Source organism: Acinonyx jubatus, chromosome A3, assembly GCF_027475565.1.
Source record: "Acinonyx jubatus isolate Ajub_Pintada_27869175 chromosome A3, VMU_Ajub_asm_v1.0, whole genome shotgun sequence".
NCBI classification, from domain to species: Eukaryota; Metazoa; Chordata; class Mammalia; order Carnivora; family Felidae; genus Acinonyx; species Acinonyx jubatus.
Window position 1 is genome coordinate 44,594,762 of NC_069388.1, and position 16,898 is coordinate 44,611,659.

Below are 16,898 nucleotides of genomic sequence, written 5' to 3' on the forward strand. Positions count from 1 at the left end.
CACCCTCAAATGCAACCAGCCTCCGGGATATCATCACTGGGATGATTCTTCCCGTTCCTTCTATCTTTCTCTCCCACCAATTACCACCGCCCCCCACCACCCAAGAGGGTATTACAGCAGTAATCTCATTACAGCTGGGTAATCATGCTATGGCAGAGAGCATGATCTGGGGCTTCAGTCTAGGAGAGACTCCTGTTTCACTCAACAGTCCCCCCACCCCCCGCCCCTGCACGGAGGGCATCATAACCAGCTGCCTACTCCTTGTTGGCACCATCCAAATTACTCTCGATGAATGAAGCCCAATCTACAAAAGGTCTCTTTGTTGTGGTCGTGTCTGCCTTTCAAACTCCCCAAGTGTAAAACTCTGCCCTGGAACACTGGTGGCTTCTTTACGTAGTGCCTGAAATCACAGCTGAGAAGAGCCGGTGCAATTTAATCTGAAAATGAATGACCCGTATGGCAATTTAATAGTCAGTACTCTAACAATTATTTGAGTATCTGTAATTAATTAAACACCAAATACAATAACTGGGAAACGCTTACGTGTTAGCATTACAGGACAAAGACTTACTTCTGAAATTTTCTGAGGCAGAGAGGTTTCAAACATCTGAAGCTTTTCCCAGTAGGAAACCAGCAACTGAAGAACATCACAGGCCACCTGAGCCACGACTTTGTTAGGAAACTGTAACAGGAAACAGAACCCCAAACTAAAGGACTGAACTTAACATGTGCATTTGTCCTAAGGAAGAACAAAACATGTATTTCTTTCCAGCGATGTTTAGGATACATTTCCTTGTTACGCATTAAATTTTTGAAAAATGTGTCCTGGTCCCACATTGCACTTGTACCATCCTATAACTGCCTCTTGTCCACATGTATTAATTTCCTTAACATTCTATAGAAACAAAGAGCTGTTGTTCAGTCATCTGAAAATTAAAACCATAATTTCAAGTGCCTCATTCAGATTGCATAAATAATAGTTTTGACAACTGGAGGAAATTAAAAGGTAGTACATTACTGAGTATTCCCTGTGTGCTGGCCCTTTTAGAATTCTCCTCATTTTCGCATTGATATATCTTCATTAACAGCTCTGCAAGGTAGATATGATCTTCATTTTATAGAAACATGAAGTGATCAAGTGATTTCCCACCTTATAAAATTAAACTTCACCCACATGTGTAATGTACTAAGAAATGTGAAAATTTGGGAACTGTGAGAATATAATCCTATGTTATGGTGTATTTATTCAATTACTTTGAGTGTGTTTTTGGAGTCTGGTGTATGTACAAGGACCTTTGGATGCTCCCATTTCTTCCTAGATGGCATGTCAAAGGGGAGGGACGGTACTCACAAAGACCATTGGACTGGATGGATGTAACAGATGAAAGACACCCTGTGCCTCTCTCCCTGCCCAGAACCTGGGGCTACCCAAGCCAAAAGGTTTGTCGCTGATTTTGGGTGTCTAAGGAAACCCCTGGATATGTAGCTTAGTTATTTCCACACCAGGAGCTCCAAGTCACATAAAGCAGGTACCAACTGACCTCAGCACCACACAGACATGGAAAAGTCAACATTTAGCAGCTCAGTGCAAATGTACAGGACGAGGAAGAAGGTAAGGCAAAGGGGATTACTTTGAACTCTGTAGAATAAACACTTTCCAAATACTCCTTCCTGATAGGTGCAAAGTGCACCCAGAGCAAGAGCGTCTGCCCTCAAGGGGCTCTCAGAGCCTGGCCTCTAGGCCTCAGATGACCTGATGCTCACGAGCCTCTTTCAACCCCGCAAACACTCTGGCTTGCTTCTGTCCCAAGGCCTTTGCCCTTACTCCCTGCTTTGCCTGGGATTCTGGCTTCTGCCACATCTCTCAGATCATGGCACTAAAGACCTCCTCCGTGAGGCCACCTTGCCCATCCCAAGGAGTGGCAGTCTATCTGCTCCAGCTCTTCAGCTCCATCCTGCTTCGCTCTCGTGCTTTCCTCATGGCATTAAGGCTATCAAGCCGATCTTCTGTATTTGTCTGCCTGTTCTTTTGTGTTTATTTTTCCACATCTTGTTTACCATTATGTTCCTAATGCCTTGCACACCCCCCCGGAGAAGTAACACACAACGAGTCTAAGGTGAAGAACAGGAATAGCCACTGGATGTGTTTCCACTGCATCACAGGGGTCAGGGTGGGGTGGAAACATAAGGCTGGCATGGGTCTTACATCTAACTAGAAGCTGGGAGCAGACAAGAGGACAACGAGGAAATGAGAGCTATGGTAGACCAGACAAAGAGCCTCTGGGCAGAGGGATGAGGTGTAAGAGAGGGGGCAGGTGGTAGAGAGAATGGGGGAAGGGTGGAAGGAGAGCTGAGGTTAGGCCAGGAGAAGGCAGAGGGAGAGTGTTTCCTTCAAGGCAGCAGGTGGTAGGGCACTGCGGAAGGCAAGGTCAGGCTGGAGGGCTGCAGGTGGGATGCTATTACTGACACGTGAATGTTGTGGGCGGTGGTGGGGAGAGACAAATCACTCATTCACTCACTCACTCGTTCAGCACATATTCATGGAGTAATGACAATGTGCCAACACTGAGGGTGACACGTGGTAGCTACACTTGTGAGGAGCACAGCAGGAAGGATAGGTTGTTGAATCGCTGTGTTGTACACCTGAAACTAACATCACACTGTGTGTCAACTATACTGCTTCACTGCTCAACACTGCACTCTGCTCCAACATGCCAGCATCTTCCTGCTCTTAGGATATATACCAACTCGTTTCTACCCCAGGGCCTTTGTACTGGGAGCTGCTTCTGCCCAGAGTGCCCCTTCCCTACACACTGCTCAGCTTCTTCTCATTACTGCTTTCCCCACTCACATGCCTTCACCTTTTCCTTTTACAGAGCATCTCTTGCTCTCAGTCCTCTCTGTGGTGCACATGTGTGGTTGCTTGGCCAGTATCAATTCCTCCCTCACTCCTTAACTAATAGATCTATTTTGAGGTGCCTTCCCTCTCCCATGCAGGCCATCTCTCCCAGCTCCAGGAATGTGCCCTAATAGGCTTAAACGAATCAGAAGATTTTATTCCCAGTCTCAGTCGCTGGTACAGGGATGAGCGAGAAACCTCGACTAATGCATCTCAGTACCTCTTATGAGAATGCTGTGATGGAAGTCCTGCAGAACACAAACAAGGACACATGGGACCCTGACTCCTACTGGCAGACATCCTCCAACCCTGCAGGCATCCCACCCTAACATGAAGCCACCTCTGTGGACTACAGAGCAGTAGAGTTAGACAATTAGGTCAGTGTTGACTGTTAATCTCCTGAATCAACCAACCCTGACCTCTTCCTTACCCATGTATTTTCCAGCTTTATGAATCAATATGTTCCCATGTTGTTTAAGCCAGAAAAAGAAAGAAAGAAAGAAAAGTACAGGGCACAAGATGAACCGGGCAGATACAGTCTCTACTCTGAAGGACTAACAGTCTTGGGAACAGGCAGGGACCTGTTCACATATGTCCCTGAACGCCGTGCATAGTGCTCTAGTCTGTGGGCTACTTGGTCAGACCCTGTGCAGACAGATTCCTCCTGTGGCAGGAGGGAGGACAGATCTGTGGGGGCCAGACTAGGGCCAAGGAGTTGGAAGGCACCAGGAGGCTCAGTTATTGGCAGGGGGAGACAGGATGGGTAGGGATGGCCTTAGGGCAGCAGGACTCTAGGACTGAAGTAAGGAGGGCGGGGAAAGTCAATGATGTCTCCTGAGATAGGGTAAGAGAAGGAACAACAGGTGAGGCTGAGGGTGGGGCTCGGGTTGGGCCTCCTCTCACTTGGGCTGCCAAGGAGACAGGATTGGCAGCTCACCTGAGCCAGAGCCGAAGCTGCCACTCTAGTGCCTTCGGCCCCCACCTTGGAGGGGACACCTAGGTCTCTGTGACTACAGCTCAGGCTTAGAACCCTCTGCCCCCACCCACACACTCCCACACCAGACACAACTAGCTGAGTAGAATTCTCCAGGCGGCTAGGCAGTGCTCTGCTCTCACTGTTTTTCATGGATACCTTCTAGGGAGCATTTCCCAGCCTTCTCTGACCATGCCCTTCCTGCATCTGAGGGAACACCTGGATCAGCCTCATCAAGTGTTCCTGAAGGGCAGGGTCACAGCAGAGTGGTGCCCAGAGCCATGTGGAACCCATAAGACAGGAAGCCCTTTCTGGCCTCATGCACCCTGTGCCGCTGGGGCTGGGCCTCCTTCTCTAGTCCGCCAGATGCTCCCCCTCCTAGTAGAGCCCTGAGCCTCCCTGGGGCCCCTCTTCTTAAGAGTTGTTGCTGTCCCCCTTGCTCCCTGTGGCAACTCCTTTCCTGATAGCTCTCGGTTCTCTTAGATTCATGTGCTCCCTCCTTCAGTGAAAGTGCCACTGGCACAGGAACACAGGCTTAGGAGGGAGGCAGGCAGGGAGTTGTCCCAGCATCCGGGAACTGCATCCATGAGTTTCCCTCTGCTATTCACACTGGTTAAAGGAAGGTTGATATGGCTGATCTCGGCCCTCTGATTTCTTAGCAATTCAAGCCGGAGCAAGGTCCTTGGCCTTCTTTAGCTGTGCTCTCTTTTATTGCCAAAATGGGGGGATCAGGAGCATCCTGGGGTACAGGCTTCAACGGAACAGCCCCCACACTGTGGCAGGATGTCCCTGATAGAGCACGGCTCCAAGCATGGCAGCTACGTTTTTTCTGGTACTCTATGTTTTCCTCATAATTGTACAAAAACTATAGAGATTTTTGAAAATATGGAGAACTACAACAGGAAAACGTAAGTCATATATCCTTCTACTCTTGTTATCTATACTGCATAGAACCACATAGGGTAGAAGATTTATCTATAGATCTCCTTCACTCTGAGACACCACTGAATTATTAACAGCTTTTCCAGGAAGGGAGTAGGGGTGGGGAAGCCACAGCACATGCAATATACCTTTCTAGATTTAGGAAAAAAAAACTAGGATTGGAAAAATAGATCTTAGAATTGAGAAAATAGGATATTAAAAAACGAATTACACTCTGCATAGATATACAATTGATATCCAACTTTTTTTCACTGTAATAGTTATATGTGAATATTTCACCATGGCTTTTGGAGTGTCTTATACACTGCAGTTAGGGAAAAGCCCAGACATGGGGACAGGGTGTCCAGGGTTTGACCCTGGCAGACTCTCTATTTCCCAATCAGCTCATTTTCCACATCTGTGATGCAGAGGTGGCAGTAAGCCTTCACACAGAGGGTGGTTTTAAGGATTAAAAGGAACAACAAAGGTCAGCACCCTGCTCAGGCCAGAGGGAGGCCTCCTAAGTGATATTTTGGTTTGATCAATTTTCCATTCCTCATCACAGGGATCAGCAGCAAGTGTTTCTCCAGCTCTCCGGATCTGACCGGCACTCCCAGGTGTTGTGGAGGAGAGAATGGGGGATGGGGTGCACAGGTGGGAGGGGGTCAGAGGACATAAGACTTGGTCAGGAAGGGGAGTAGGTGAGGAGCACTGCCATGAAATCAGGCTGCAAAGACAGGCAGGGGCTAGACCAGAGGGCCGGATGCCAAGCCATGGGCAGGGGATGTCCCTGGCTGGTTATCCTGTGGGCTGAAGCACAAAGGTGACACAGCTCTATCACTGGCCTGGTGATGACTGTCCCAGTGTCAGCTACAATGGTTGTTACTATTACAGCAACACATGACAGGCAGTAGAGAAGGGCGGGCATGAGCCTGGACGCTGGTATCAGATGCACAGTTTAGGGTCTGAACTTTGGCTTGACCAGGATTCAGAGCCTGGAAAGAGCTCCTTGACCTTCCTGCACCTCAGCTTCTCCACTGTAAAGTGGGACAAGTGCCTAGCAGCTGAGAACTTCCACAAACCCTCAGTACAGTGCCTGGCAGGGACTAGACACTCACCAGTTCTGGGGGGTATAATAACATCAGTGCTAATTATTACCACCATCTCTAAACAGGAGCCAGATAGGGACCTGGCAGGTTTTGAGCCCTGGTTTAGGAAGTGGCCTAACAGTATGTATAAAAGTTCAGTTTTGTTTTCACGTTACACAGATCTGCTCTCAGTGCTGCTTCCATCCTTTATACCTGTGTGCCTGTGTGCTTAGGACTGGATTTCTCTGGGCCTTGCTTTCCTCTGGTGGGACATAGTGATTGTACCATCTACCTTGCAGAGCTGTCTGAAGTATTGACTTTGCAATGAATGTGGGCCAGCATGTGAACCCAGTCAACGGCAAAACAAAAACAAAAAAACAAAAAACAAACAAACACAAAAAAACCCAAAAAACACTCCCTCTTTTCATTAACAAAGCAAAGGAAGAAAGACATCCTAAAAGCGTGAAGGCCCAGTCAGGTGGCGAGTACTCAGGTCTCTCCCAGTCCCACTGCAGAGGCCAGGGCATGAAATCGCACTTTCTTGTCACTATTACCAATTGTCACTTGCCACAGGAAGTGCCCAGCCCACAGAGGAGCCCCACTCAGGCAAAGGGGTCAGTCCAGGACAGCTCAGCCACCAGTGGGGAAGCAGCTATTGGTGGCCTCTTTTGTGAGCCTCACAGAACATTCAGCATGGCTCTCATAAAAACAATTTTTGATTTAAAACCCCTCTCTGATATAGGGAAAAAATAGTGATGGCGCTAATTCAAACTAGAACTGGTTGAATATCTGGGATTACTGTCAAATACACATCACGAATTGGGAATACCTTCAAAGTGACACCTATCACATTGATGGCCTCTTTCAGCTGAGGATGGCTCGTACACTGGGCAAGCTCTTCGCATATCCAGACCCCGAGGGAGCAAATGGCGATGCATCTTTTGGAAAAGAAGGAAAAGAGGAAAATTCTCAAAAAATTTAACATGTTTTCTTGGTATTTTCATGTGACAAAGTATTTTAAATCTTTTTTTTACAAAGTAGCAAAAATTACACATACACTAACAGAGTGTCTTCCTAAGAAAAAAAGGGTAAGGACAAATAGAAATACTGATATTGGTTAGTAATTATTTAATAAGTAAATGATATACTTCCCGTTAATAGTCACAGCCCATACATCAGTTATTTTTGCTGACATCTTCTTTAAATTTGAGAGAGAGAGAGAGAGAGAGAGAGAGAGAGAGAGAGAGAAAGCATACCCACGAGTGGAGGAGAGGGGCAGAGGAAGAGAGAGAGTATCTTTTTTTTTTAATATAATTTATTGTCAAATTGGCTAACATACAGTGTGTAAAGTGTGCTCTTGGTTTTTGGGGTCGAGTCCTGTGGTTCATTGTTTGCATACAACACCCAGTGCTCATCCCAACAAGTGCCCTCCTCCATGCCCATCACCCATTTTCCCTCTCCCCCACCCCCATCCACCCTCAGTTTGTTCTCTGGACTTAAGAGTCTCTTGTGGTTTTCCTCCCTCCCTCTTTGTTTGTAACTATTTTTTCCCTTCCCCTCCCTGGTCTTCTGTTAAGTTTCTCAAGATCCACATATGAGTGAAAACATATGATATCTTTCTTTCTCTGACTGACTTATATAATACCTTCCGGCTCCATCCATGTTGCTGTAAATGGCAAGACTTCATTCTTTCTCATTGCCAAGTAGTACTCTGTTGTATATATAAACCACATCTTCTTTATCCACTCATCAGTTGATGGAAATTTAGGCTCTTTCCATGATTTGGCTATTGTTGAAAGTGCTGTTATAAACATTGGGGTACATGTGCCCCTATGAATCAGCACCCCTGTATCCTTTGGATAAATTCCTAGTAGTGCTATTGCTGGGTTGTAGGGTAGTTCTATTTTTAATTTTTTGAGGTACCTCCCCACTGTTTTCCAGAGCGGCTGCACCAGTTTGCATTCCCACCAACAGCGCAAGAGGGTTCCCGTTTCTCTGCATAGTCGCCAGCATCTGTTGTTTTCTGAGTTGTTCATTTTATTTTTGCTGACATTTTTAACTACACCGTATTGCTTCAAGATAGTTTTGACGAATAATCAAAGACATGAATCTCAGAAAAATCATTGGAAATTGAGTTTGTAATTGTTTTCCCTACAATAAAATACACAACACCTACTACAAACAGAATACAAACCCTATATTTCATTGTAAAGAATATTTGAACACAACTTCCAGAATCAGCTGCACTGTTATTTTTTAAACAATAAGTGAGGACAAAGCTTTCTTCAAATTACACAGTCCTTTAAAAATTACCTTTCTCAATTGTAAATCATTTTTAAATGGTAGTTCTCTTTGGAACTGATATATTCCACTATCTTTTGCAATGATCAAAAAGTCATACTCCTGTTAATTTTTTCTGAATGCCCACATATAAAATTAAAATACTTGCTCCCAAACCTGCTCACTTTCAGAACAAAAGGGGGGTTCAAGTCCCTGCTTGGAACCAGAAGTTAACTGTAGGATGTATATGTTGTTCTTTGTAATACGAGGTCACATCCAGTACCAATTAAACTGAATGTACTGCTCAGCTCTCCACAGTAAAAGTTCTTTGTATTCAGTATAATTCAGCAATTAAAATAAATATATTTTGAGGTTTTAAAACCACCATATTTCACTGGAATCTCACCTCTTTAAATTAAGATAGACTAAGGGCTTCAGAACACGTTTATTAAAAGTCCTTTGGAGGCTATGTCACCTTCTACTTAAATGAACTCAGTATAAATGGGCAGCCCAGTTTATAAGGTGTGCCTGGCCTTCTTTGGTTCTCTGACAACAGCATAATACATGAATTCCACACAATTTGAACCCTCAACTTCCCTCACTGTATAGAACTGTCTCCTCTTGCCTCATCCCTATGCTTATTCTCAGTCTAGAAACTGCACTTTGTTTTCTTAGTTTGCGCTCTTTGCCATGTATTCTACATGCTTTCAAATAGCCTTTTTATCTTCCCCCAGCTTAACTGATTATTTAACCCACTAAAATCTAACTTGGAATTATACCCCCAATCATATTTTTACCACTTCAAGAGCCTCTCTTCCTTTGCATGCTTGAGTGTGTGTGTGTGTGTGTGTGTGTGTGTGTATAAATACACATACTTTTTTTTTTTTTACAACCCATTAACCTTTCTGTTAAGTGTAATTCATTCAGAGCAAAGATCTCTCATTTCTCAGGAACACCTGCATTACTCTATAACTATTAGCCCTGCATGACAGAGAACTTTTGTGACCCATAAAGTGGTTTCCTAATGTGAACCACTCTCACCTGCCTTGAGTTTTAAAGCCACACTAGCTTATAGCTGCTCTTCAATGCTATTTTTTCTCTTTCCAACATATCATTTAGCATCCCCATCTAGCATCTTCCGATTCTAATACTCTGTTACCCCTTACGTGTTTGAGTTCCTGTCAGTTAGGTTCTCTGTATCCCAAATGTGTCCTTTGTGATCCCAAATGAGTTCTATCTCTCAAAACTTTTTTTTTAGCTAATGGCAATACCACCTTCACTCTCCTTTGTACACTAACGCACTTTCTGGAACTGTTTGCTACCATCCCATCTCACACCACCCAATTTACGTAACTTACTCTTTTTTCTGAACTCTTCTACATTATCATCACTCACAATTATAACTATCTTCTCTCGTGATTCTCCTCCATTTATTTGGAATCTTGATCATATTTCTGCTTATCTGCACTTGCATGAACTCAATTTCATTGTCTAACTCCTCTCATACTCAGCTAATAAAGACTGAGCATATCATACACATTCTATTCCATTTTTAACTCCACAGACATTTGGCTTTCTACAGTAAGGAAAAAGTGGGAGGGGAAGGTATTGCTAAGACATGTTAAAGGTTTGAATGTGGTGCATATGTGAAAAGGAGAAATCAAGGATTTTCCCCAAGTTTCTGTACTGAAAATCTGAGATGATGGTGCCCTTTACCAAGGGGGAAGTCTGAGGGATGGTCAGGAGACTCAAGGATTCAACTGTGGTTGTGTTAACTTTGTATGTGTTAAGACATCCAAGTTGAGGTATCAAGTAGGCAGTTTAATATATAAGCCTGAATATATAAGGGGTTCACAGAAGAGGCCAGGTAAATAAATTCAGTGTCATTAGTAAGTAGGTGGAATTTAAACTCTAGTTAGAATGAATAAGAGCACCTAGGAGCATCATGGAGGGAGGAGAGGACCACCCCTAAACCTCGAGTCACCAACTTGCAGAAGTTAGGTGCAGGAGGGAGACAGAACAGGAGAAGCGTGGTAACATAGGAATAAAATAAGAAGGTTGTATTCTAAGGCCTGACATTGTTTAGGAAGAGGGTAAAGACAGCCTAATTTCAGAATTAGTAACACAAGTATGCATATTACAATTTCTTTTTTTTTAATGTTTATCTATTTTGAGAGAAAGAGAGTATGTGTGTGCTTGAGCATGGGAGGGACAGGGGTGGGGAAAGAGAGAGACAGAAAAAGAGAGAGAGAGGGAGGGAGGGAGAGGGAGAGAATCCTAAATGATGTGGGATTCAGCACAGAGCCCGATGTGGGGCTCAATCTCATGATCCTGGGATCATGACCTGAACAGAAATCAAGAGTCAGATGCTTAACTGACTGAGCCACCCAGGTGCCCCATTAAAATTTCTAAGGTAACTTTTAAGAAAACTGAAAGAGAGTCTATGACTCCTAAGAAATTAGAGAAAAAATGGAATGTGGGAAAAATCATCTGGAAGGGAGGAAGTTAGGAAGTTAGGAAGGAAGGAAGAAAGGAAGGAAAGGAGAAGGGAAGAATGAAGGTGAGAAAAGGGAGAAAATGAGAGAATACTGAGGACAAATAACAAAATATAAAGATGAAAGAAATACAAAGAATATAAAGATACAAAGAATACAAAGAATACAAAGAATATACAAAGAATATAGAGATGAAAGAAATCCAAATATGTCAGTAATTGCAGCAAATGTAAATGAACTAAAGATTCAGTTAAAAGATAAAAATCAGACAGTATAAATGTATAAAATAAAATATGTACAATTTTTGCAAAGACATTTAAAAGAGAAGAATATAGAAAAGTTAAATTTAAAAGGATAGAAAATATTGAGGTGCCTCAGTGGCTCAGTGGGTTAAGCGTCTGACTCTTGGTTTCAGCTCAGCTCACGATCTCACGGTTTATGAGTTCGAGCCCCACATAGGGCTCTGTGCTGACAGAGTGAAGCTTGTCTGAGATTCTGTCTCTCTCTCTCTCTGCCCCTCCCTTGCTTGCTCACTTGTATTTTCTCTCAAAAATAAATAAAAATTAAAAAAAAAATAAAAGGATAGAAAATATCATTTAAAAATATCCATATCAGTATCAGATAAGTAGTCTTTAAGGTAGGGTCGCCCGGGTGGCTCAGTTAGTTGATTATCCAACTTCGGCTCAGGTCATGATCTTGAGGTTTCACAAGTTCAAGCCTCATGTTGGACTCTGCTGGCTGACAACTCAGAGTCTGGAGCCTGCATCGGATTCTCTCTCTCTGCCCCTCGCCTGCTCATACTCTGTCTCTCTCTCTCTCAAAAATAAATAAAAGAGATGGGATTCTATATAGAGATTTGATAATTCTATACTTCTATGCAGCTAATAATATAGCTTCAAAATATATAAAACAAAAATTGACAGATATATAAGGGAAATAAACGTACCATAATAGTGGGATATCTTAATCCATCTTTCTCAGTTAATGATCAAGATGATGAAAAAATTAGAAAGGATTTAAAGTATTTGAAAGACATGATTAAAAAATTAATCAAATGGACACATCTAGAGCACTACACCCAACAACTGAAGAAATGGTATACACATTCTTTTCAACCATATACAGGACGTGCAGAAAATGACTACATATATTGAGCCATAGAGCAAATCTCAACAATTTCAAAGACTGTTACTTGGCAGACAACATATTTAATCTACAATGCCTTTAAGACATCAGCAGCAAAAAGATAAATAAAAATAACCATGTGTTTAAAAATGAAGGAATATATTTCTAAATAAATCATGACTCAGTGAAGGAATCATAATGGAAACTGGAAAAAATTTCAGTGGAAAAATATTACATATCAAACGTAGAGAACTCAGATAAAGTGGCACTTAGAAATAAACATAGGGACTTAAATGTTGGTATCTGTAAAGGAGAAAGGCTGAATTAGTATACTGAGTTAATATACTGGCATATATCAGAATTAATATACTGATGAAAAGAAAATGAGTGGCAGAATGTAAAGAAAGCAGAAGAAAGAACATAAAAAAGAGCAGAAAGAAAATAAAAACAAATACAGAATAAAGAGGCTGGAACAAAGACAAAAGTATATTCTTTGAAAAGACTAACAAAGTTGACAGACCTTTGGCAAGATGTGTGAGAAAAATCAGAGAATACAGAAAAGGGTCAGAGATTAAGAAGTGCATAGAGCTACGAAAAGATAGCAAAAGGATAATGGAGCCATCATGAATGCAAGGGTATTTCAAAACTTAGAAGGAATGGACAAATTTCTAGACAACTTTAGTTTATCTAAGCTGTCAAATAAAATAAAACCTTAAAATTCCTAAACAATCATGGAAGAAAACAAGTCAGTGGTTAACCCTCTCATAAATAACCAGACTTAGATAGTTTTACCATCAAGGTCTAAATACACAAGAGCACAAACTCTAATTTTACAAAAACTCTTGCTGACTTAAGAGAATGAAACAATACTTCACTCGTTTTGGAAGAAGACATAACCCTGTAATCAAGCCTGATAAGGACAGGATGGGGAAAGAAAATTACAGGCCATAAATATAAATGGAACTTTACTCAACAAAATGTTACTCAAATCAGATCCAGTACTGTATAAACCACATTGAGTTTATCCCCAAATTCAAGGTTACTCTAATATGAACAAATTGATAATGAATTTATAACTTCTGGTAATGGAAGACTAGAAAACGTGTACTAAACCATCCACCAAAGCCACTGAAGAAGTTAGTAAAAAAAATAACCCCCCCCCCCCGCCAAAAAAAAAAAAAAATCCTCTTAAATTCATCAAAGAGCTGACAAGGTGGTGATGGTTGATGGGCTGTTAGAAAGAGAACAGGGTAGGAGCTGATTCCCGGGCAGCAAGAGGCTTAGCTGGGCTTCTGGTGACCTTATGGGGTTGGAGGCAGGGGATAAGAAAATAGTGTTTCCCTCCACCAGTGTTCCCAGCTTTGGGCTTCGCCCTGGAAGAACAGGTTGCAACTTTTCATTATGTAGGTGGCCCAGAAAACCTATCTTGGTAACAGACTGCCAGCGACCTTAGATGCTTGGCAGAGGCAACTAAAATGTTTCCAGACATTGCTAAATGTCTCCTGGGGTACAAAATCACCTCTGGTTGAGAATCACTACCCTATACATACACCATTTGTATAAGTTTTTGGTTTATCCTTCCATTTTCTTCTTCATTAAAAATAACAGGGAATGCACATATATATTTGTAATCTTGTTTTTTCTTTCACAAAATGTAATAATAACCTTCTGCACCTTACTGTTTTCACTTAATAATGGCACACTTTTAAAAAATTAAGAAAAGCACATTCTCGACATAATTCTTACTACACTTAAATTTTTTTTTTTTTTTTTTTGAGAGAGAGAGAGAGCGAGCGAGCATGTGCACACAAGCAGGGACAGGTGCAGAGGTACAAAAAGAAAGAATCTTAAGCAGGCTCCATGCTCAGAGTGGAGCCCGACACAGGGCTTGATCCCATAACTGTGAGATCATGACCTGAGCTGAAATCAAGAGTCGGATGCTTAACTGACTGAGCCACCCAGGTGCCCCTTTACTATACTTATTAGTGGGTGTATGAGTAATGTGAAAAAGTGTTTTTTTTTTTTAACATTAACTGTTCACACATAAATTTGTATTTTAAAATCCTAAAATAGTTTACCTTTTTGTCAACATTTACCTTGCACATTCATTTGGTTCCTCTGTGGCATTCTTCAGTAAAATATTTATGAGGTAATGCTAAAAACAAAAAATTAAGTAAAATAAAAACTTTGTTTAGTAGTTGGTTTCCCCCATGTTCTGACTGTGTTCCTGGAAGTCAGGAGCTCCTGAAGGACCAGGGAGGACCTGGGGGGAAGAGACACAGGGCTCGGGGGAGCAGCCTGGTTGCAGTCTCAGCCAGGGCCTCCCTGGGCAATTAAGCCAGCGTAGGGAAGAGGGTTTCTGGGTGCACAATAAAAACCTAGCAAAGCAACTGAGACTTCAGATAGGAAAAGCTCGGTTTTCTTTTACTTTAATTAGATTATATATTGTACATTAAATTATATATTATAATTACGTACCGTAAGTAGATAAGATAGATTCTGAGATTTGAAAAGCATATTTGTTTGCCTCAAAGTCAGTTGAGGAGAGAACAAATGCTTACTTTTATTCTCTAAGGAATGAATAACCTGACATTTCAAATGATTAGTAGTATTTAATCAGGCTAACAACAGGACTGAATATTTAGTTTATTTCAATTATTCCTTATAAACTCATTGGATGCACTAATGCAGCACAATTGAACCTAAAATTATTACAAAGGATGATTCATTACATAATTAGGATCCATAGGCATGATAAACAGACCTAATAAAAAACACCCAAGGAGCCTATCAGTTATAACTGCGATGTGCTCTGATTCAGATACATTTAATCCCCTGAAAACAACAACTACTGAAACATTTAAACAATAAAGCAGAACTTTCAGGGATAAGGGGATCAATGCACAATAATGGAAGCGATGGCCACAGAGCTGGAACTAGAAGATGATAAACCTGAGAGTCACTCAAAGGTAGCAGGTACCTTGACGTCTTCGGTTCCTGTGATGACTTCACTGACTTCTGGCACAGACTGCAGCAAAGGGATCTCCCGGTAGGTGTTTGGAAAGCAGACAAGAGAACCAAGAATGGTGAGAGCTTCTGAATGAGGTGCCTGCACACAAAAAAGTGAAAGTGCTCATTTTTCTTTTGCTAAGCCAGAAACTTTACTTAAGCAACAGACTTTACCTTTTCATGATTTCAAGAGGGAATCTTTATTTTATCCTAGATAAGAAATATCAAATTAGGCTGGTTATTTTCTTCCAGGTGAACAGTTGAACAAGACAGGTTTGTCTAAATGAAAAAGCAAATTTCCAAGGGATGGAAAATAACATTATACTTGAATACAAAAAAGCACTGTGAAAACTGGTCTGCAGATGCATTCAGATTCAGAAAAGCAAATGACTCAATTATGACTTTTACCTTTTATTTTTATGTGTTTTTAGTCTTAATGTTCTTGACAAGGCAGGGTAAGGGATATCAACTTAATATTATTTTTGCTGTGAAGACAGTTAACAAAAATTCATAAGGGAGAAGGGTTGGGGCTGAATTTCAGAAGGCAGGGAAAGAGCACACACCATCCACCAAATTTCCTGTCTCACCAAGAACTACTTTGCAAAATAACACATAGTGATTGACATCTAGTGATACAAAATCACTTGTTTGTCTACTACTGGAATTAGGAATATATCAAAGGAATCACCTCACGCCAGTCAGAGTGGCCAAAATGAACAAATCAGGAGACTATAGATGCTGGAGAGGATGTGGAGAAACAGGAATCCTCTTGCACTGTTGGTGGGAATACAAACTGGTGCAGCCACTCTGGAAAACAGTGTGGAGGTTCCTCAAAAAATTAAAGATAGACCTACCCTATGACCCAGCAGTAGCACTGCTAGGAATTTACCCAAGGGATACAGGAGTACTGATGCATAGGGGCACTTGTACCCTAATGTTTATAGCAGCACTCTCAACAATAGCCAAATTATGGAAAGAGCCTAAATGTCCATCAACTGATGAATGGATAAAGAAATTGTGGTTTATATACACAATGGAGTACTATGTGGCAATGAGAAAGAATGAAATATGGCCCTTTGTAGCAACGTGGAAGGAACTGGAGAGTGTTATGCTAAGTGAAATAAGTCATACAGAGAAAGACAGATACCATATGTTTTCACTCTTATGTGGATCCTGAGAAACTTAACAGGAACCCATGGGGGAGGGGAAGGAAAAAAAAAAAGAGAGAGAGAGAGGTTAGAGTGGGAGAGAGCCAAAGCATAAGAGACTCTTAAAAAATGAGAACAAACTGAGGGCTGATGGGGGGTGGGAGGGAGGGGAGGGTAGGTGATGGGTATTGAAGAGGGCATCTTTTTGGGATGAGCACTGGGTGTTGTATGGAAACGAATTTGACAATAAATTTCATATATTTAAATTAAAAAAATCCAGTAGAAAAATAAAGGAATATATCAAAGGAGGCATTTCACAAGATTTCAATTCAGCCAACACTTACTAGCAGCTATGATTAGCCAAGAATAAGGCAGACACCACAATTACAGAGGTATGTCATTCGCCCACCTTCCCATCTGTCCATCTTTTTTTTTTTTAAGTTTATGTATTTTTGAGGGGGGGGATGAATAGGAGAGGGGCAGAGAGAGAGAAGACATAAAATCCCAAGCAGGCTACCCGCTCTCTGCGCAGAGCACAAACTGTGAGATCAAGATCAAGAGGCAGATGCTTAACCGACTGAGCCACCCAGCCATCCGTTTTTCTGTCTACCTACTACTATCTAGCAATTATAATAATGGTGGCAAACACAGAGCTCTCACTCAGTGCTAAGCACTGTTCTAAATGCTGTACAAGCATTTCCTCCTAGAATACCCTCAGCAACCCAATGATGTAGATACTATTATCATTTCTACTTTACAAGTGAGAAAACTGAGGCTCGGAGAAATTCAGTGGCTTTTCAAGTGACAGACCCTGATTTGCACTGAGGCCATCTAATTCCAGGGTCTACACTGGGTCTATATTGTTAAGCACCCAGGGTAGGAAATGAAAGGGAGTCTCTCTCCCCCAGAGAGATGGCAGTGTAGCATGTGGAGTGTGGGAGGAAAGGCAAATAGCGGTTA

At 41.9% G+C, this 16,898-nt stretch overlaps 1 protein-coding gene across 7 annotated transcripts in view; it reads right to left on the reverse strand.

Annotated features, from left to right (window-relative positions):
- RALGAPA2 (Ral GTPase activating protein catalytic subunit alpha 2) overlaps positions 1-16,898 on the reverse strand; it is a 312,686-nt gene that overhangs the window by 125,958 nt on the left and 169,830 nt on the right. For all 7 annotated transcript variants that reach the window (XM_027069474.2, XM_053200306.1, XM_027069476.2 and 4 more), the window contains 4 exons: positions 14,762-14,890; positions 13,878-13,936; positions 6,711-6,819; positions 572-682 (listed from right to left, as the gene is read on the reverse strand). In XM_027069474.2, coding sequence (XP_026925275.1) covers positions 572-682; positions 6,711-6,819; positions 13,878-13,936; positions 14,762-14,890 — 408 coding nt within the window. The remainder of the gene's footprint in view (positions 1-571; positions 683-6,710; positions 6,820-13,877; positions 13,937-14,761; positions 14,891-16,898) is intronic.